The 20,830-nt window shown below is 40.0% G+C and overlaps 1 protein-coding gene across 2 annotated transcripts in view; it reads right to left on the bottom strand.

Annotated features, from left to right (window-relative positions):
* The window catches only part of ITCH (itchy E3 ubiquitin protein ligase), a 102,095-nt gene that overhangs the window by 5,821 nt on the left and 75,444 nt on the right, over nt 1-20,830 (bottom strand). For both annotated transcript variants that reach the window (XM_075012133.1, XM_075012134.1), the window contains 11 exons: nt 20,054-20,182; nt 18,771-18,843; nt 17,344-17,415; nt 12,055-12,143; nt 10,951-11,110; nt 9,935-10,068; nt 7,686-7,826; nt 5,812-5,932; nt 4,836-4,940; nt 2,546-2,642; nt 1,591-1,663 (listed from right to left, as the gene is read on the bottom strand). In XM_075012133.1, coding sequence (XP_074868234.1) covers nt 1,591-1,663; nt 2,546-2,642; nt 4,836-4,940; nt 5,812-5,932; nt 7,686-7,826; nt 9,935-10,068; nt 10,951-11,110; nt 12,055-12,143; nt 17,344-17,415; nt 18,771-18,843; nt 20,054-20,182 — 1,194 coding nt within the window. The remainder of the gene's footprint in view (nt 1-1,590; nt 1,664-2,545; nt 2,643-4,835; nt 4,941-5,811; nt 5,933-7,685; nt 7,827-9,934; nt 10,069-10,950; nt 11,111-12,054; nt 12,144-17,343; nt 17,416-18,770; nt 18,844-20,053; nt 20,183-20,830) is intronic.

The following is a 20,830-nucleotide window of genomic DNA, read 5'->3' as shown; positions in this document are numbered from 1 at the left end:
TGTAAGTGGAGTTGCATAATTTAGTTTGGCTTTGCCCCAAAATGTAGACATGCCCTTTCCCCCCACCCCGACTTCAAGGAGTAGAAACTCAAACTTTTAGATCTGGAGGTTCTGGGTTCAACAGACTGCAGGTGTGACTTGCTCAAGGAAATTCTTACAAAAGATAGCTAGCTATGAGCTAAAATGAAAGCTTTATTTATAGAAAATGCAGTACAAAGGAAGAAACTGCAATAAAAACAAGTATCACAGGAATAGCTATGTTAGTTTTTGCAGATACAGACAATGAGGAGTCCTGTGGCACTTTAAAGTAGCGGTGGGGAACCTATTTTGCATTGGGGGTCAGTGACCCAAAGAAAAATAAGTCTGGGATCATATAAAAGTGGGAAGCCAAAAAAAAAAACCCACCTCACTCACCCACAAAATCCTCACTGATGTGGCCCCTGGCTGAGACACCTCACTCTCCTCAATCTCCAGCACCACGGAAAAGAACGGGGAATTGAGGCTCAGGGCTTCCCTGAGGCCAGATTAATTTTTCTGGGGCCCTGGCTGGAACCAAAAATGGGGGATTCAGGATTCAGTGTGGAGGAGGCAGCTACTAGGAACCAAGTGTGGAGTCCTGGTGGGAGGAAGGGTTCAGGAACAGGCAGAGTGTGAATGTTTGGGGACTGGGTGGGAGGGAGGGGGCAGAAGCACCTGACAAAGAGTGATTTTGCACATGAAAGCTTGGGCCCAATAAAGCTGTTAGTCTTTTAAGGTGCCACAAGACTCCTCGTGTTACTTTTCTAAAAAAACAACTTTAAGTCAAAGTTAGACATTTATAACCTTTGAATATCCTAGCTCCATTCTCAGCTGCAGAGCACTAGTCTAATGCATCCCCTTATTAACTCCAAAAAGCTGTCACAATATTATATGTGCCTTCCCTGTCATACTCTGCATTAATAACTTAAATGCAATATAAATACCTGGCATCCTATCATATCCACCAAAATATATCCAACCCTGAACTAACACCTTGGGCACAACCAATGCCAGAAGAAATACTTTATATCTGGATCTAGCTGCAAAAGCAAAATACCTGGGACTGTCTGATGCTTGTTAGTTTCCTTTTACAGACAGTTCCACTTTTGCAGAGGTTATTTTTGCTACAGCTGGGCAGAAAAAACAGAGGGCAATAAAAAGTTAAATCAAGTTAAAAAATTATTGATCACACAATTATGTGGATCACTAAGGTTTAATTTAAAGAAAACTATTAATGGTTTTGGTATTAAAATAAATTGTGATTCAGCTCAAAATGATTACCTATGATAACTGAGGGCCTGGTTCCAAAGGTTCCTGGGTATTCTCTACTTCAGCTAATGCTAAACATAGGATTTTGATTATATAGAGTGATTATAGTTATAAAGCAAACTCCAGGCCAGAGTTCATTTTGGTTTGTAATCTCTAGACGCCTAGGTATTTCTGAACATCATTTATGCACAGAGTCCCAAAAACAAAATCTTGCTATAATAACCCTTGCTAAAATATTAAAGCAGCCCATATGCGAATAAAAAAGAGTTTTTTGAAAGATATTCTAATTTAATGAGTACTCACCAAGTGTGACTTCTAGGTAACCAGTTTTCTTTTCCAACCTTTTCTATACAAAACTTTTGAGGTCCATTGCTCCCTGCAACATAATGAAGTATCTTAAGGGGATATTCCTATTTGCAAGTGGCATGAGAAAGGGTGGGACACAGCTAGTTTTCCTTAATGAACTAGACACTACATTACAAAGCAAATATAAAGCACCTCAGAAAGACAAGATTATCTTTACTGGCAATAGAAGAATAAAGATGGCTGCCTCTGATCATTCATCTTCACTCAGATCCAACCATTTACATGGTGAAATGTACAGACTTAAAAATGGTTTTGAAGGACGACTGGGAGCACCTGAGACCAGTAAATATTCTTCTTCAACCTTTTGTGGTTGAAATATAATGGGAATTTATGAGAACAGTTTAAGCTATGTCTAAACTAGCCCCCTCCTTTTGGAAGGGACACGGTAATGAGGCAGTTTGGAAGATGCTAATGGCATGAATATGCAGTGCCTCTTTAGCATAATGGTGGCCATGCACAATTCGAAAGTGCCACTTTCGCAACGCACGCCACTGCGTAGACAGGGGCCTTTTAAAAGGACCCCCCACCCTGGACTTCGAAATCCTCTTCTTCTTATTTGGTTTTAGGAAGGAGGGCTTTCAAAGTCTGGGGGGTCCTTTCAAAAGGCCCCTGTCTACATGAGCGGCATGTGTTCCGAAAGCGGCACTTTCCAATTGCACATGGGTGCTGTTATGCTGATGAGGCGCTGCATATTCAAGTCAGCACCTCATTAGTATCTCCTGAACTGCCTCATTACCATGCTCCTTCCAAAAGTAGGGTGCTAGTGTAGACATAGCTCTAATGAAATATATCTGGTTTAATTGATTATAGAAAGGTGTTCATAATCAACCACAAAATACCGTTCTGTCCTTTCAAAAATGAGCTAATACATTAGAAGACTTATTCTGCATACCCATGAGGTCAGCAAATCCTCCAACTGGTAATCTGCACGTTCCTGTAACAAACTGCAATAGTCGCATTCTCTTCTCATTGTCTATTTCTTTCACAAACTGAAAAGCAATAAATATTAAACAGCAGATATGTTGGTGTACCTTCTATACACACACGACTATTTTCACAAAGAATAACAATGACCTTAAATTAATCAATGATTTGTATTATTCTGGAAAACCTCTGGGATCCCTAAAGAGCCACAGGGGACAGGTGGATGGGAAAAATGAGGCAAGTGTAGAGTATGTCCTAAATCCTATGGGTTTAGCATCCATTTGTCCAGCCTGTTCCAGAAAAGGGTCAGATGGACCCAAGTCAAGTGACATGCTGTTCTTAAGAGTCTAGTCTAGTTTTTGATGCCTGTGAAAGCTTTCTCCTCCCCTTACCACCTCCTCTATAAGCTCTCTCTTATCCCTTGATGGACCTATTCACCATGAGCTTCTCTAATTCGTTTCTGAACACCACTACAGTTTTGACTTCCACAATATTCCTGGGCAATGAATTCCACAGCTTGACTATTTCATGTGTGAAGAAATACTTCCTTTTGTCTTAAATCTCCTGCTTGACATTTTCATTGGGTGACCCCTAGTTCTTGTGTTACGTGAAGGGGGAAAGAGTACTTCCTTATTCGCTTTCTGCAGTTCTGATCTTATAGACATCTAGAATATCCATCCCCAACCATCTCTTCTCTATGCTAAACAGCCCACCTTTTTTATCTCGTTATATGAAAGCTGTTCCACTTCCCTAATCAAAGCTGTTGCGCTTCTTTATTCTTTTTTCAGTTCCATTTTTCTTTATTTGATATTGGGAGAGAAGAACTGCATACAGTATTTAAGGTGAGGAGGTACCATGGATTTTAATGGTAGCATTAGGTTATTTATTGTTGCCTTATTCATTCCTTTACCAATGATTTCTAACATGGTTAGCTTCTTTGACTACCACTGCACATTGAGCAGATATTTTCAGAAAGCCAGCCACAATGACTCCAAGATATCTTTCTTCGGTGGTGACTGATAATTTACAACTCATAAAACAGTTACTCTCCTTTCATAACTGTTGCTCTTTGAGAGGTGTTGTTAATGTGTATTCCAATCAGATGTGTGTGCACACATGTGTATAGCAGCCAGAATATTTTTTCCCTAGTAGCTAGATGTAGGATTGGCCTGGGCCTGTATGATGCTAATATGGTGCCTAAGATAGGTCCCAGCCGACCTCCTCCCTCCACAGTTCCTTCTTGCCAGCTACTCCAACAGAGGGGAAGGAGGGTGGGTATTGGAATGGGTATGAACAATACATCTCAAAGAACAACAATTATGAAAGCTGAGTACTTTGTTTTTCTTTAAGTGCCTGTTCATGTGCATTCTAATCAAGTGAATCCCAAGCCCAAATCTCGGAAGTGGGTTTGGAATTCTTCACTGACTGGAGCAATGGCCACCCAAAGGCTATGTCGTCCCTAGACTGTTGTGTGTTTGCACAGTGTGCAGCAAAGATAGGTACTGATGACCATGTTGCAGCTTTGCACATCTCCTGGGTGGGGATCTGGGTGAGGAATGCTGCGGAGGAAGCGTGGGCCCCAGCAGAGTGTGTCCTGACAGGAGGCAGAGAGATGTTCACAAAGCCATAACATTCTCCGATACAGGATACTATCTATGAAAAATTACAAAGAGGAAACTAGCTGGCCCCTCGTTCTATCTGCAACCATCTCCAAGATATAAGTTGACTTCCTGAATGACCTTATTCTGTCAATATAAAAAGCCAGTGCTCTACACACATCATTTTTGTTGCTCTTCTTTGAACCCTCTCCAATTTCTTCACTTCTTTCTTAAAATGTGGCATGCCAAACTAGACAGATGAGCCAGGGGAAGTGTGAGGTATAGTAATTTGTGGTAAGAAGGAACTAAGGAGTGGAGCAGGTCGGCAGGAACCTATACTGGGTACCATATCAGCACCAATCCAGAGTGTGCCCAGACCAACCCTACAGTTAGCTGCTAGGAGAGAAATTTTCTGGTTGTGCTTGTCTGCACATACCTGATTGGAATGGACATGAACAAGTACTCAAAGAATAATTTTGCATGTACAGTTGGAATTATTTTTTAAATGGGCATTCATTTGCACAAATAAAGAAAGACTGGGTCTACTATCATAGCACAGACTTGTTCTGCGATTTTGATTTTTGTTCATCACACTGTAGCATAAACCCACCCCTTCTATAATTCTTACTTGTCAAAATAAAGGAAAAGTCAATCACAAACCTGCCAAAACCACATAATCTGCTTGCTTGTTCTGGTATAGTGCCGATAAATGGTGTGTCTTTGCCAGTCATTCAAGTCAATCTCTTGCATTCCACATAAAAGCACCTTTTTTGGGGGAAAAATATATAAATAGCTAATATTTTGTTTCACTGGTTTCTAGATGATGGCAACAAAGAACATGTGTGCTTGCACTTGGAAATACCTACTATGTATATCACTTTTTGTTTTAAAGCAGCAGCTTACATCTCACCAATCAATAAGCAGTAATGCTGGTGACTTCACACACAAAGAGCTTTATTCAGACCTGCCTTAGGAAAGGGTAATCCCTGATTATGAAGAAACCAGAGAGGGGAAATCATCCCTAAGGAAAAGGGCTGCTTGTTTCTGGACCTCAAATACAGAGCTCAGTTAAAAGAAATACTAACAAGGACTACAAAGGGTAAACCATAACCCTGCTGTCTTCTGTGTATAAAACTCTTCTATATTTTTGTTTTTAAATAAATGCTTCCAAAAAAAGCTGTTATATGTGACACACTATTTTCAGATTAAAAACAACTGCATGTTGGTCTGTGCTCCCTTCTGTGCTTGGTCTGTCTTCATTTGTGTTAGCTAAACTTTGTTTTCACATGATGAAAGCTGTTTGGGTTGAAAGATGATGTGCATCATTGCCATTGTCTGACTAGCCCTCCCTTAAAAAACATCCAGCCAGAATTGTTAAGAGAATTTCAGAGTAACTCAGATAACAGAGTAAGTACCTAGTACGTACAGGGCCTTTGAAAGCAGGCCAGTGATCTGCACAGTGGAAAAGCAGAGGGAAATGGGTTAACCAATGAAATGTTTAGGAAAATTTCTCACCACTAGGAAACAGTTTCTTCAACCGCAGGGCTGCATTTTGCAAATTCAGGGCTGAATTCTTACTGAACCTTGTTAACTTTACCATCAACTGTGCCTACCCCAACCCAAGTAAGTCCCTCACCTCTAGTTCCTTGGCATCAAAGTACTGCAAGTACTGCTGTGGAAGAATTTCATTGAAGCCTTCAAAGAAAGCTTGTGTCTGTTCTTCAACACCACGAGAGAGTCTCCAGTCTGCCACCAGCCTGGAAAAGGAAAAAATATGGGGTAATCAGTTATTTGTCCCATGCTGCTTAGAGCCACATTGCTTTTGTTAGCCTATTTTGTGATGAACTGTGAACTATGTTAAGAATATTATGGGAAATATGGAAAGTTCTGAAGACAAAAGTCCACGTAATTTGTAACCTTCTCAATGCAGTACAAAGTGAAAGTTAAAACCCTCCATTCCTGACCATCCTGATAAGAAAAAGCTTAGACGATCGAAAAGGAGGCAGCACGTATCCAGCAATTATACTAACGAGTGTACTGCAGTCCCTAGGTAGTTGAGAAAAAAGACCTGTATTTTTGTCTAATATTTTCCCCAGAAATCTCAGCCATTAACCATGAAACGGTAATAATTAGGTCAGGTTGTACTGGTGAAGATAATGAGGACTGCTAGCTTACCAAGAAACGACTATGTCCATTTGGAAAGTTCCATATTTGTGTCTGTTAATCATGAAACTTTGCTGTGTGGCAGAAACTCCACTCTCCATAAATAAAAGGGTGAAAAGCAGGCAGGAGACCCGGAGAACCTGAACCCAGGGAGAAGCAGATATTATGCTGAATTCAAGCCTAACCTGTCAGGAGAATTGGAGTCTAGAGAAGAGAAGGCTAATTTCTGATATCAATGCTAGCAACTCTGATGACAAAGCAGGATAGAAGTAGAGATAAAAGCGTGGGAGTGCAATGAGATTCACAGCTTTACCTGGAGTGCTGGAAGCTAGAAGAAAAAGGTTTTTTTTTTTTTTTTTTACAGATTCTATTCAGGAGGTTCTCTTTTATTAATCTCTCAAAATAAAAGTGTTCCCTATCCAATGTGTTAACCCTTTCTGCACCCTAGAGGTATATATTTAGAAATGTTTAATGCAATCTGACGTCGTCAGAACTCATTCACAGTTATACCAAGACTTCCCAAACAACAGTAATCTTAACAGAAGAAACTGTTTAGGAATAAATTAAAAAAAAAAACAAAAACAGTTTATTCTGAGTCAAGTACAGATAATCAGAGTGTATTAGAGTCACAAAATGCTTCAGAAGTTCAGGCTACAGAAAGTCCACATCTTTAAGGAGGCTTTTTCTACTACTGAAAATTTGGAGGAAGAGACTTCAATATTAACATGTTTACTTGACCCATACATGCCCGCATTCCCTTGCTAAAATTCAAAATAACTATTTAAAAAAGATAAAAAAAATTAAAGGATCCCTCCCACCCAACACAGCTTCAGGATGATCCTGTAATGAAATGAATCCCATATTTATGACACCACAGTGTTTTCCAGGCTACTACTGTGACATCACAAAATAATTTTGATTTCACTATAGGTGCAGCTAACAGACAACTGGCTGAGAACAGAACCTTTGAAGATATTTTTGAGAAATGGAAAGAAACATTAAAAAAACCCACAGGGGATGTAAACAAATGTTAAATCCCGACAGTATAAAAGTGGTAGGCTAGTGCCTCTGTAGACTTTGAATTTATTTATAATTGTTCATTCAGAATTTTGCCTATCAAAAGCATATCAGACATTAAGTTTGAACATCTTCAGTACATGAATGGTTCTTCAAATTCTTTGAAAAGTCATTCTTCAGAAATGACAGACGAAACAACCACTTGCTGCTACCATATTCAGTTGTGCTTTAAATTGTGTGGCTAGACAGATTCAGCTCCTGCTTTAACTAGAGGAAGAAACAGATAGAGGTAAAGGAGCAGTTATAAAAGCAGCTCTCATTTGCTCTTACCTAATGTATTCATCTTTATTTTCTTCTGTGACTAGAATGTTGCTACCATTAGGTTTCAAATCATGGCTCTTTATTTCACCTAGAATTTCTTTATCAACAGAGAAATACATTTCCAAGCCACATTCTTCAATATTGTTTTCTCTGCAAGAAACAAACACCATATACTGTAATGAAATACAAAGAGGTCCTGTGCCACCTAGACAAGGTTTTTAATCAAGTCTTATTAAGCAAACTTTTTCAGAGTTCATGATTCAAATTAAGATTCACTCTTGCCTACATGCTTTAAAAAAGCTACATGTCTGATGTTATATGTACTTTTTCTATCTACAAAAAGTGTGCAGACTGCACTGCAATTTAGCTGGATGACTGCATCAACACATGCTCTCTCATGACTACATGGCATGTGTACTGTTATTTCCCTCTTACGGATCTCTCCGCGGGGCTTTTCTGCCATTATCAGCTTCTGCAGAACGTAGTACCATTTTTGAACTATGTTGATGCGATCATACTACGGTAAAAAAATGAATCCCTGCATTATCCCCTCCCCCAACTTTAGCTGATGATGATATATCATGCTGATTTTAAAGCCCATGCTTTTGTAAGCTCTAATTATACTTACCTTCCTAGGGCACAGTTTCATGGTTTCCTCTGCTCAAACCCCAATCACTAGCAAGGTTCTCTTCACTCATTCGCAAGTTGTTAGGCCACTGGGCCTATTTATGGTGAGTTTGCAGGTGTTGGACTTCTTTCTAAAATCCGCCTCAATCAGTTTGTCACCAGTTTTAAAAACATGGTAATATCATACAATCGTGGGAATGTAGAACTGGAAGGAACACCATGAAGTCTTCTAGTACAGTCCAGTGCACTGATGCAGGACTAAACACTGATTTTCTATTATAATTTGTAACTCCAAGAAGCATTTTTAAGCTTGACAGTTATTAACTTGCAACTATTGCTTCTTACTCACAGCTTCCCATTTCTTTCTTTTTAAAGAGACTCTTCCCTGTTTTTAGTTAAGTTTATAAGGCATTTTACAACTATGTTCTTATTATTTTATTACAAAATAAAGCCTAAAGTGCTCCATCAATGCAGGTGCTTTACAAATAATAACTACAATTCCATAGTTTTTGCTACTGATCACATCCACAGGGCTCATTTTTCACTTTGTGTGGGTTGCACCTACCTTTCCATTTAAATCATTATATTCAACATCTTCTCCAATATTCCCAGAAAGTGATTAATCTTACTGAAATTTTAAATAATGTCTCAAATCAAAAGTAGAGGTATTTCTGGCAGTTTGCTTTAAAAAACATTGAAGTTATGACAGTTTCAAAATATACCTGAACTTCTATAACTTGTTTTTACTCAATTTTCCAAAGAGAGTTCAGCTGACAAACTCTAAATCTGTTTTTGTCTACCTTGGAAGGGAGAAGGGCCCTTCAAGGTGGGAGAATGCTATTGGGAAAGGCTTCACAGAGGGGGTACTGAGCTGGCACAGATGGGAGACAGAAGCGATGAAAAGGTCTTGGGGTTAAGGGAGGCAGTGGAGGGGTAGCAAAGGAGTCAATGGCAGGAAAAAGGCAGAGAGTCTCATGAAGTTAAACTTTTAAGTGCTTTAGTTGCTTTATTGATATATTTATTCCTATAGAGTGACAAATTTTAGGGGACAAATTGAATTTGGATGGGATGACTAATGAAGGATTATCTGGAAGAGAGACATAGGCTGAGATCTAGCAACTGTTCATTTCAGACATCATAACACTTGCTATATTTTTGCTTGTTTCCATAAGAAGCAAAGAAATTTTTAAAAAAGGAAGTAATGCTGGGTTTGCGTATCAGCTGACTCAGCTGAAACATCTTTTATATCAAACTACACTGAAGAACATTTTTTTATTTTGAATCTACTGGTAGGGAACCAGTATTAAATCATCTATTCAGACAGTTCTATTTCCAACAATGTGTAAGGCTGATCATAGTTAGTTATATTGATTCAAAGGGAAAACACGCAGAAATAGAATGCTAGTGAACTATGGAGGACAGTTAACATTAGCATTACTGAACTACTGAACATGTATGTTGGAATTACAGTAAAATGCAAAGAAGTTCACTTCTGGTCTGCAATTTACACAGTTCTGCTATTCAATAACTATCTACAAAACATTTCAGGTTTACACCTAAATTACACAAATAAAACATCAAAAAAATCTAAAGTAGTATTTCAAGAATGAATGAAAAAGTTTGAAACTCACTTTACCCAGATGAGCGAGTTATAAAACTCTGGATCAACAGATTCTAGGTCCTTGAGTCCTGTTGGCTTGTTTAGGATACGCTTGTAGAATGGCAGAGAGAAACCTGTGTCTATGAATCTCCCATGGAACAAAGCCTAAAAATATGAAAAAAAAAAGACAAGGAATGATCCAAAGGCTGCTTGATTACCTAATATTTCAATATAGTATATCAAATGAACTCTGGAGTCCAAAGGTGTTGTAAGGAAGTCTGTAATACTATCACTATCACTGGGATAATTCAAAATGCAATTGGAATGTAGGTGCTGTTAGCACATTCAGTGGAAAGACAGAGTTATGAACCTGGAAGTCCTGGACAGAGCAGGAACCACGAGCATCAAAGCCATGATTCTGAAAGCCCAGCTTCACTGGACAGAGCACATCATACAAATGGGAGGAGTCAGGAATCCCTAAGCAAGTCCTCTACGGTGAACTCTCTCAGGGCAAAAGGAATCAAGATAGGCCTCGCAAGAGATATAAAGACTGCATGAAGGCCAACATTGCTCATGCTGGTTTAAAACCAGATCAGCTAGAGCAGAATGTGAAGGACTGAACAGGCTGGCATGCTCTCGTACGACACATGTATGACAACTTTGAAGAGCAGCAACGCTACGCCTCATTGATGCTCATGAGAGGAAGAAAGTGACAGCAGCCACCGCACCAACAGAGCTGGGACAATTCCCTTGCCCCCACTGGGAACGCCCATGCCGTTCAAAGCTTGGACTCCTCAGCCACATGCGAGTCCACAACTGATAAGCCTGTGCAAGCTCAAGACGTCATCGTCGGACACGACGGACTACGTACATCATTGGGATAATTCAAAATGTGATCGGAATGTAGGTGCTGTTAGGCCTTCATCTGGCATAATAGGACTACGCAGTTCATCTTTTGATGTGAAACAACTGCTGTGTTTTAAACTATCATTTAAAACGAAATACACAATAAGGTGGATGTGAACAGAGCTATTAATCTGAACTTACCATGGCAATGAATCTGCCAATAAAACGGAAATATTTCAGGTGGTCTGGGTTAATGTAAGAGGCTGGGTTAATCTGTAAGCAGTAGTTATCCTTTCCTGCATATTCAAACAGGCAATACATTGGATTCAACACTTCATGTGACAACAGAAAGAACCATTCCCTGAAACCACACAAAATACAAACACATTAATGCGTCAAAAGAAAATAGGAAGACATTAGAAAATATCCTTGCTACTATACATGCTCAAAATTATTGGGACTTTCAGGTTCAGCAACCATTTTTCATTTAGAAAGTTAATTTCTCTTCTGTGATAGATATTTACAAGGACTCTTTCTAAGAAAGCAGGAAATCTAGTAGAGATCAATTCTAACAAGTTCATATTTCTGAAGAATTTTCATTACCTTTTATGGAAGAGATGTCCTATATTATACTAGCTGGTTCCATTTCTTTGCTGGGAGTATAAGTTCAAGAGCTCACTTTTTAAACTTAAGAATAAGTACAAGTTAGAATTTCATGGCACCCAGCATGTGTGTTTGATATGTATTTGCAAACTGAAATTCAAGTGGAATCCGAAGGTTAAAAAGTGAACTGCATGAAATACACTAATGTCTCTCCCTTCACAATATTAAATAAGGTTAATTCACACTACTGTACATGGAAAAAAAACCCAAAAGTACAGCAAAAACATATCTGCAGGTAGAGTGTGCATATTCATTTTAAGTACGATAAAAAAACTTGCACATGCAACAAACTTTGAGAATACTTATTAAATGTTTTCTTATTCCATTATTACAATAAATCTCTAATTTCTAATTTCTGTTCTGGTTTTGTATTCTGAGTTATCATGGAGAATTGCATAAATGCTTGCAATGAGCCACCTTAAACTTAAAATATATTCATATAGGAAGACATCCTCCTAGATTAGTTTTCACAATGCATTTTAGGACTGAAGAGTTGATATAGGGAGACAGAAAACTCTCATAGGCATTTTAAAAAGAAAGCAAACAAATATTTCCTTCTGCAACACTCTCACATCAAACATTTGCAGAGAATCAGGTGTTCACATTGATCTGTTACGTGAAACACACATTTCTTTAGTTTACCTTGCAACACCTCCATAATCTAAACCTTCTTCTCCAGGGAAAATGACCCATAAGCGTCTTCGCAGATCCTGAGGGCTGAAGCTCATTATCTTCGTGAAAAAAATATAAAAAGGTTATGAACACTAAAAGCAGTTGGTCTCAGCAAAGGACTATTTGAAATCCATTAGTGTGGAAAACACATTTTCATTGACCACGAAGTGCATTAGGTGTAGTGCTCAAAGCAACATTTCAAGAAATGTTTGAGAGTGTGGCAGAAACAGACTTCTGTACAGCAGATTAAAAGATGAACTATATAAAATTAAACAAAATAGAAATAAATACAACAATTTTAAAGACAAATGTATTAATCTGTCAAGTACAATCTACCTTTCAGCTATAAAAGGGATGAAAATCTGTACCGCCAGTCAGTGGTTAATCCAAAAAGAAAACTGTTTACTGAACACCACTAAGATGTCACACTAAGTCAGGGTGGCTAACCCAGGGCTCTGAAGCTGCACAACTCTTTGAGCAATTAAATGCAGCTCCTCCTTGGAGCCATGTATTGAGTGTGCCATCTGCTGCTTTGTGCATGCACCCCAGTACTTGATGGGAGAAGTGCGTAGTGGTGGCAGTGGCAGCTCCAGTGAGTGTCCGGCATCAAGTTTTAGCAGGGACCTGGGGGTGCCTACCTCCGGCAGAGGGGGAAGTCACTGATTTAGAACGGGGGTGGGGGGATGGGGTGCCTGGCTGTGGGGGAGTGGTGGGAGATGGGATTAAAGCGGGCAGCTGAGGATGTCTGGCTCTCAGGGATAGGGTTGGCATTGAGCCACATATTATATATTTAGCTTTACCTATCTAGAGAGAGAGATAAAAATAAATATAAAACGCTTGGCTCTTCGCACTCTATCCACATGGTTCTTAGTCTCTAACTGGTTGGCCACCCCTGCACTAAATGGTAAGCCATCCAGGAAGGCTAACAGACATGTTAAACAACTAAAACAGGCAATATACATTCTTTAAAACGTATTTACGTATTTTCTATTCCACAGTTTTATCCAACAAACAGATGTGACATAATTTTCAAGTTTCCTGCTTCCACATAGGCCATATTCTTTTTTTGGTACCAAGAAGAAATTTGGATGCTAAAAAGCAATCTCCTTAGTCCTATATGTTGGTTAGACAGCAGACACTCAACTTCACAACAATCCAGTGGTGATTTCATATTAATCTCTGACCAAGGACAGTCAACTTTTCTTCTCCTATGAGACCCTAACTCTGTAATGAGAGCTATATTTTAAAACTTTCCTAACTGTTGGGAGTTGAGATGCTAAATTCTGTACTTCCACAAAATTTAGTTGCTATTAACCAAAATTCTTGGTCATACTGAAAGATCACACTGCAGGTCTCTGTATTGGTAGTAAGATGCTCCTGTTTGGAATCTGGGGATTCCCTGTGTGCCACGTGAGTTAAAATGTGATAGCAGGCATCTCGCAGACCAAGAACCACAAACCAGTCTTGGAGATCTAAAGAGAGAATTAGGAAGGCCAAAGTTACTATGAATTTGAAGTGATGGTTGAACTTATGGAGACTCCTCAAGTCTGGGATCATGTGCCACACTCCCTTGTTCTTTGGGTTTAAAAAGTAATGGAAGTAAAATCTCTTTGCTCTGAATTCTAGAAGCATGTCTGCCACTGCTCTGAGATTGAGAAAGGAGTTCATTTCTTGTTTTAATAGCATTGTGTGAGATGGGTCCCTGAAGACAAGAGGAGAAAGAAGGTTGGTGGCAGTAAGTGGCTAAAATTGGAGAGACTACTCCTTTGCTTAAAATCAGAAGACCTAAAATGTCAGTTGTCAAACGATGGCAGGGAGGAAACATCTTCAAACTGTTCTGACTGTTCTTCAACAATGGTGTCAAATTTACTGCTGTCAGGTACACATGGAGCATGCATAGAGAAGAGGCAGAAAGGTTCTTGCACTGGAACATCTGCTTCCTATTTGGTGGTGTCAGTATCTTCTCTGGATTATAGTAATAATCAAAGGGCCTCTGTATTGTGAAGCTTTGGGATCTGGCCTGCTTCCTACTAAATGCTTGTGTGTAGTCCCAAGTTGACGAGCTTCTGCTTGACATAAATGTGCTGCTAACACCAGGAGCAGTTTGGTGAAAACTTGAGGGCCTGTAGAAAGACCCTGAAGCAGGACCCAGTATTGATAATAGTTGTGATACAATATAAATATGGAAGCTGGTTATATGGAAATAAGTGTTGTGAAAATTAAGGGCTGTGAGCCACTCCTCCTTGTCTAGTGCTGGGATGACTGTGGTCAGAGTGAGCATTTTGAATCTGTGATTTCATACAAATTTGCTTAGTTTTCAATGGCTCCACTCTTCTTCTAGGTGGGAAAATAACTGGAGTAGAAGCCTTTCCCTGAATGTAGTGTTGGGACTGACTACATGGCACCAAGTTGGAGGAGATGGTTTACCTCCTGTTGTAGAAGGTGCTTGTGAGACAGGTCCCTAGAGAGGGATGGAGAAAGGCGATAGAAAGGATGGGGATGGTGCATGCAGCCTTAGCTTATCATCTCCAGTATCCACTGGCCTCTGGGGCTGCCCAGGCATGAAAGAAGGGGTGTAAATGGTGGCTAAAAGCATAGATAGAATTTGTCAGTGCTATCTGCTGGGAAAGGTTATGTAAACCCTCAACGAATATTTCAAAAGTGCAGTTTGAATGTGGTCAGTCAGCTGTAGGTGGTCAGGTTTTGAGACTGTCTTTGCCTCTGAGAGCTCTGCTTTGATTTGGTGTGATGGAAGTGTCATGGACAATGGCCAAGGAATGTTGAGTCTCTCAGGATCTGGTATGATGTATATCAATGCTGCTTATTTGGTGGTGTACATACGCTGAGTATACACAGGATGGCATGGGAGTCCTTCATGCTATGAAGGACATTTTCAATCTTGGAAAAGAGTCTGTCCCTATCAAAAGGGAGGTCTTCGGCCTAGACTCAGAGTTCTTTAGGTATTCCAGAAGCTTTAGCTAGGGCACCCTGCACATGACTATTGTAGTGGCTCAAGCTGTTGTGTCTGCCACGTCCACTGCCAATTGAAGAGCTGTACAAGGTATTATCTGGCTTTCCTGAATAACTGATCTCAGCTGGGGTCATTTCTGCTCCAGTACATATTCAATCAGATCTTAGAGTTTGTTGTAGTTTGAGTAGTTGTAACTGGCAAGGAGTACTGAATAATGGCAATGCTAAATAGCAAAGTGGGTAAGAGACCAAGAAGTCCATGTCTGTTGCCATACAAAGTACTTTCCGTTGGCCCTTTTGTTGGTGAATAATTCCAAAGCAGGAGTTTGGTAGAAATGCAGGCTCCATAACAACTTCATCTATAGGGAAGGCAATCTTAGTTGCTGCTGTTAGATATAGGATTTGTAGGAGTTTATGTTGTTTCTCTTGCACCTCCTGAAGTGGAATCTCTTGGTTTGTGGTCACTGGTGGGAGATGGGATTTTTGGTATAATGGCTTAGTTCAGTGAGGAGGAGGAATTGTGTATTGGAGAAGCTTCCTCATTTTGGACATTAGAAGCCCTGTTCCTGTGGATCCTCCTTGGGCACCTCCACAGGTGGGATGCTCGCTGTGGAGAGGGGCGATCAAATTGCCCGCCATGACAGAGTAGAGAGAGCAGTGTATTGGCTCCTAAAGATAGCCCAAATGGATCCCAAAGAACCTAGTGCATCGGGTAATGCTGAGGTGTGTAAGGCCAGGGTTGACCATCCAACAGTCGCACCTTTGAAGTATGGTGAGGTTTTGATGGAAGTGCCTGCCAAGATGGTCTCTGCTGCATCAGAGAGGAGTGCTGGGAGGAGAAACAATTCCCATGATCATCTGCTTCCCTGTCACTGTGAATGGAGGATGGCGCAAGAGATAGGGGAGAGCGCTCTGATGCATGGTCTGGGGGGTGGCCAGTGCCGAATACAGGGGATTACAGTATTGAGGAAAACACTATGTCCCTTTGGTGGAGAAACTGAGGCAGTACCAGTATGGTCGGTGCTGGTGTGAAGCTGTGCTCTTATTAGTTGATGCAGTCAGTGCCACACTAGGTCTGGCCGCCAATACCAAGTGATGGGTCAGTGGTGGTGGCGGCAGCAGCACTGACTGGCATTGCCTGGGGGGCCTGATGTTGTCTGTCAAGCTTTTTAGTCACAGGACAGGAGTGACTGCCTAGTATGGAATAAAAAAAAGGAAACTTATTCCTAGTTTTAACTATGAAGCTAAAGGAGAAAAAAGGGAGAACTCAAGGGCTTTTTTGTTTTTGAAGGGGGGGAAAGCCTGACAAACAGGGTCCAAGAATAATAGCTAAGGGTAAGTTAACAGCTATTCTAAACTTAGCCATAATTTTAGTTTTCAGAGATCCAGGAAGAAGAGCACTGTTACAGCGCCTCATCTGCAGTTGAAGATGGTAGAGAAGGAACTGAGGAGGGTGAGGCCATGTTTGCTCTTCAACCAATGTACTATGAACTGGCACTTGATGGGCCTCAGAGCCATGCGCTGCGAGTGCCATATGCTGCTCTGCACACGTATCCCACTGCTTCATGGGAGAAGTGTGTACAGGTGGCGGAGGCTATGGGTTGGAGGCAGCTCTGGTGAGTTGTTGGCATTGAGTTAGAGCAGGAGAGAAGAGAACCTGTGGGGTCTGGTTCTGTGGGAGAGTTGAGAGACTGGGTTATAGTGGGGAGCTGGGAGTGCCCGGCTCTGGAGGAGGGGCGGGGGTTGGGTTATATATAGCGGATGTGCTGCGAAATGAGTACTGAAGTGTGCCACTAGGTAATAAAGGTTGCCAAGCACTGCATTAAACAGTAATGCTTTGAGATTGCTACTGCTGTGAAAAATCTCTCATCTCTGGTGCCAGGATGCACCCACACCTAGAGTAGGGTAACCAGCAAAAGAATGGCACACCCACAGGTACACCACTCAAATAAGAATGTGTTTTCTGCATAACACATATGAATAATTAAAACAGCAATTAATGATGCCTGTGTTCTTGTGACAGGGTCAGAAGAGAGGCAAAGAAATTATGATGCAATCTTTTTAGTACATGCAAACAGAGCCATCAGTTGTATGACATATTTCACCACTGCATTGTTATACAATTATAAATCTGCCCCAAGTGTAGTAAAAGTACTTTTTTTAAGTCATCACTTTAATCATCATTCATGGGATATTAAACAATTAAGGGTGATGTTTTTTAGCTACAAAGTTAATTTCATGTACAGCTTTGTACACAAAGTAATCAAGCATGTGTTAACAATGTAATACCTGCTGAAATGAATCCTCAAACAATGTCTTTCTGGACACTGTAATCTTTATGTGCTGTGGCATGGCCAGTTGCTGAAATGTAAAATGTTTCAAAATTGAAATATATGCAGATTTTAAATAAGTTTTCAATAAACATTCAAACAAAATTCACAGAAAATTATAAAAGGGACTGGTGAGTGTCTGGTCACTATAAAACAAACAAAGATGTCAATATTTGCCATTATAACTCTTTCCAACCATTGGAACTAATCTTTTGTTCACTGAACACAATCAAGCACAATGAGGCCTCAGGCACTATGGTATTATAAATAATAATGAAGATGTTACTATGCGTAAGTGAAACCTTCCGCCAGTGTAGTTAATCCATTGCCCCAAAAGGCAGTAGGTATGCCAATGGGAGAGATTATCCCATCAACATGGCACAATCTATACAGTGGGGTTAGATTGGCATAAATACATTGCTCAGAATATGGATTTTTGCTGGACCCTGGGGCAATATAAATACATCAGTACAGCTCTGTAGTGCAGACATGATATGTTATGAAAGTTAATTAAGATCAGGGCAACTGGTTGCTTGCAAGGAGGGATATGATCTACCCTGAAATAACCCACTGTGGATTAAGAGTTCTTGTAGACTCTGCTGACACATATTAACACCTTGTTAATGCTCTTCAATCTAATTCCTTTTTAAAGAGGTTCACACAGGCAGGTAGTCATAGCAGGTTAGTGACTACCCCTCGACTGACTGACATAAGCTTGATGAATAGATATGCTAGTGTACACAGTGCTATCAGCAGGAGATGCTCTTCCACTGACATAGTTATGGCTACTGGACAGGGGTGGTTTATTTATGCTGAGGAGAGCTCTCTCCCATTGGCCTAGAGTACCTACATGGGAGATCTTACGGCCACGAAGCTGCTGTACCATTGTAAGGACTCTAGTATAGGTACAGCCTAACGTTTTTTGGTCTTATGCTGAAGACTAAGGGTTATTCTCTTGAGGTACAGGAGGTTTAGAGAATAATGGCTTAGGAAGACATTTAGACTTCCTGCCTTATAAGAATGGAACTGAAGTAGAAACTAACTCCACATGATCTACTTTGCAATCCATTAAATTACTTTATGTAAATTTTTGTAAAAGCAGAGCAGAAATAGGCTGTTCTATAGTGCCTTTTAGAAACATTATTTGCCACAAAAATCATCGATTAAGACACAATTAAACCTTTCTTTGTTTTAAAAAGTTTTAAAACCATGATGAAGTTTAATAGTTACTCAGTTTTAAAACATATGACAATCACTGATGGATAACTGTATTAATCTACATTTCTTCATATTCAGTTTTAAAAGCGATTCCAACCGTAGCTGCTTGGATGCAACTTATAACATATTTCAACAAAAGCATTTCCCAAATGAAATGGCTTTTTTTACCTGACACCAGAACCGGAAATACTGGACCTTTGCTTTGAAGTCACGCACATAGGCTATCTGGGGTCCATTGTCTCTGGAAACAGGAATCAAAACATAAGCTGATGAAACACTGCTGAAATTCAAGATAACAGCTCTAACCAGTGCTCTGCAACCAGTGTGCCATGGCAGACTGGTGTGCCACCTACCACTCTGCACACGTGCCCTACCAATTGTTCGGAGTGGCAGCAGTGGCTCTGGTAAGTTGATGGCATTGAGTGGGGGAGGGCGGCTATGGCAGTCTGGCTCTGGGGGAGCAGTAGGTGACTGGGTTATAGTGGGGAGCTGGGGGTGCCAGGTTCTGGAGGAGGGAAGGGGGATTGGATTAGAGTGGGGGATTGAGGGGTGCCACGCCCTGGAGGAGGGGAGGGGGATTGTGTTACAGTGGGGAGCTGAGGATGCCTGGTTCTGGAATAGAGGAGGGGGACAGACTAGAGTTGGGAGTGCCTGGCTCTTGGGGAGGGGATTGGGTTACGTATATTGCGTGTGCTGTGAAATTATAATGAGTGCTGACGTGTGCCACAAGGTGATAAAGGTTGCTGAGCACTGCACTAAATTATTATAGCTATGAAACTATATGGCTTATCTTTCTGGTTAAACAAATCTGTTTTCTAAATTGATGAATACTTCAGAAAGGCCATCATTAAATGAGCGATTTTTTTCCTTTTTAATTTTTTAAAATCTTTGAAAAATAATTACTTCAACTTTATTGTTAACTTGCAAAATGTACCAGTTAGAGAGATTCTGGGTTCATATGCAATTTTTCAGTATATTAAATGACAATTCCAATTGCCAGCTGACTTCCATCCAACCTGACTTAATTAGAATGTCAATGCAAAATCCAAATCCTAGTTCTTGGGATATTTGAATATATTAAAGGACTGCATTTATATCTCTCTGCACACTGACATACACAAAGGGAGGATACAGCATTAGCACAGTAGCTTTTACTGAGTGGCACAGTTAGAGACCCAAGAGTTCTATCCAGTATGTGGATGGAAAGAACACCACCACCAAAGAGGCCTCAATGATTAAGAGCAGTAAAGCATTCAGTATATGGCACATGTAAGGATGGAGGATGTTGAGGAACTTCAGTGGGGGAAATAAAGGGAAATTAAAAGCTTCCAAAAACCTTTTGCAAAAACAAACAAAAACCAAAACAAACATACTTAGCAGTACCTATTAAGCAACATTTATATAAAAAAGCTCAGTATAATATAGCTTGTCTTCTTGAATAAAAGGCTTACAGAGCAGATTTTCCTGTACGGGGATCTATATATGTTGTAGTTCTTCTATTGTGATCCACAAAATAGGGAATGCCATCCACAGTAAATCTCATTTCCCAGCCCTCTGGCAATGGTTTCTCATTTAATTGACTGTGGGACACAAAAAACAAGATAACTGATGAAGTTAATACAGTCTATCAACTGATGATGGACAGAGAAAACAAATTAACAGATATTCTGGAAATTTTTTGGTGATTTCTCCGAGGAATTTTCTGCTTGTTTCTACTTGGCTTTGCTCTTAAATTTTAATACCAGATACCATATTAAGGCCAGAATAATCAATATCAACGTAGTAAATTCAACTACTAAGAAAGAGAAATGATTAGCTAATGGAGATCTGAAGAAAGATGGCAAAGTTTCTGGATGTTTTCACTCCTCAACATGAAGAATTTTGTTAACCAGTGTAACCAGATTTAAAAAAAAAAAAAAAAATCACAGAAATTTTATTAAATGACATTTGCTATTATTAAAATATGTCTGGAAATTAGAAAGACAAGAAATATAGCAGGTCAGAGTTCACCGCACCTCTAATATCTACATAGATCTTGGAAAAAATTGACAAGAAATTATAAGGCAATGTCAAAGCAAAACCAAAGTAATATTGTTCCCTTTATACCGACCCATTCTTCTTCAGAATAGGTTTAAACATTGTGTGGTAAATTTATCAAACAAAAATATCTAGGAGTTCTCATATCACACTTTGTTGGAAGCCCCTGAGAAGATACAGGGAGGACCTGA

This window comes from Carettochelys insculpta, chromosome 17, assembly GCF_033958435.1.
Source record: "Carettochelys insculpta isolate YL-2023 chromosome 17, ASM3395843v1, whole genome shotgun sequence".
Taxonomy (NCBI): Eukaryota; Metazoa; Chordata; order Testudines; family Carettochelyidae; genus Carettochelys; species Carettochelys insculpta.
This window is presented reverse-complemented; position numbering and strand designations above follow the sequence as displayed.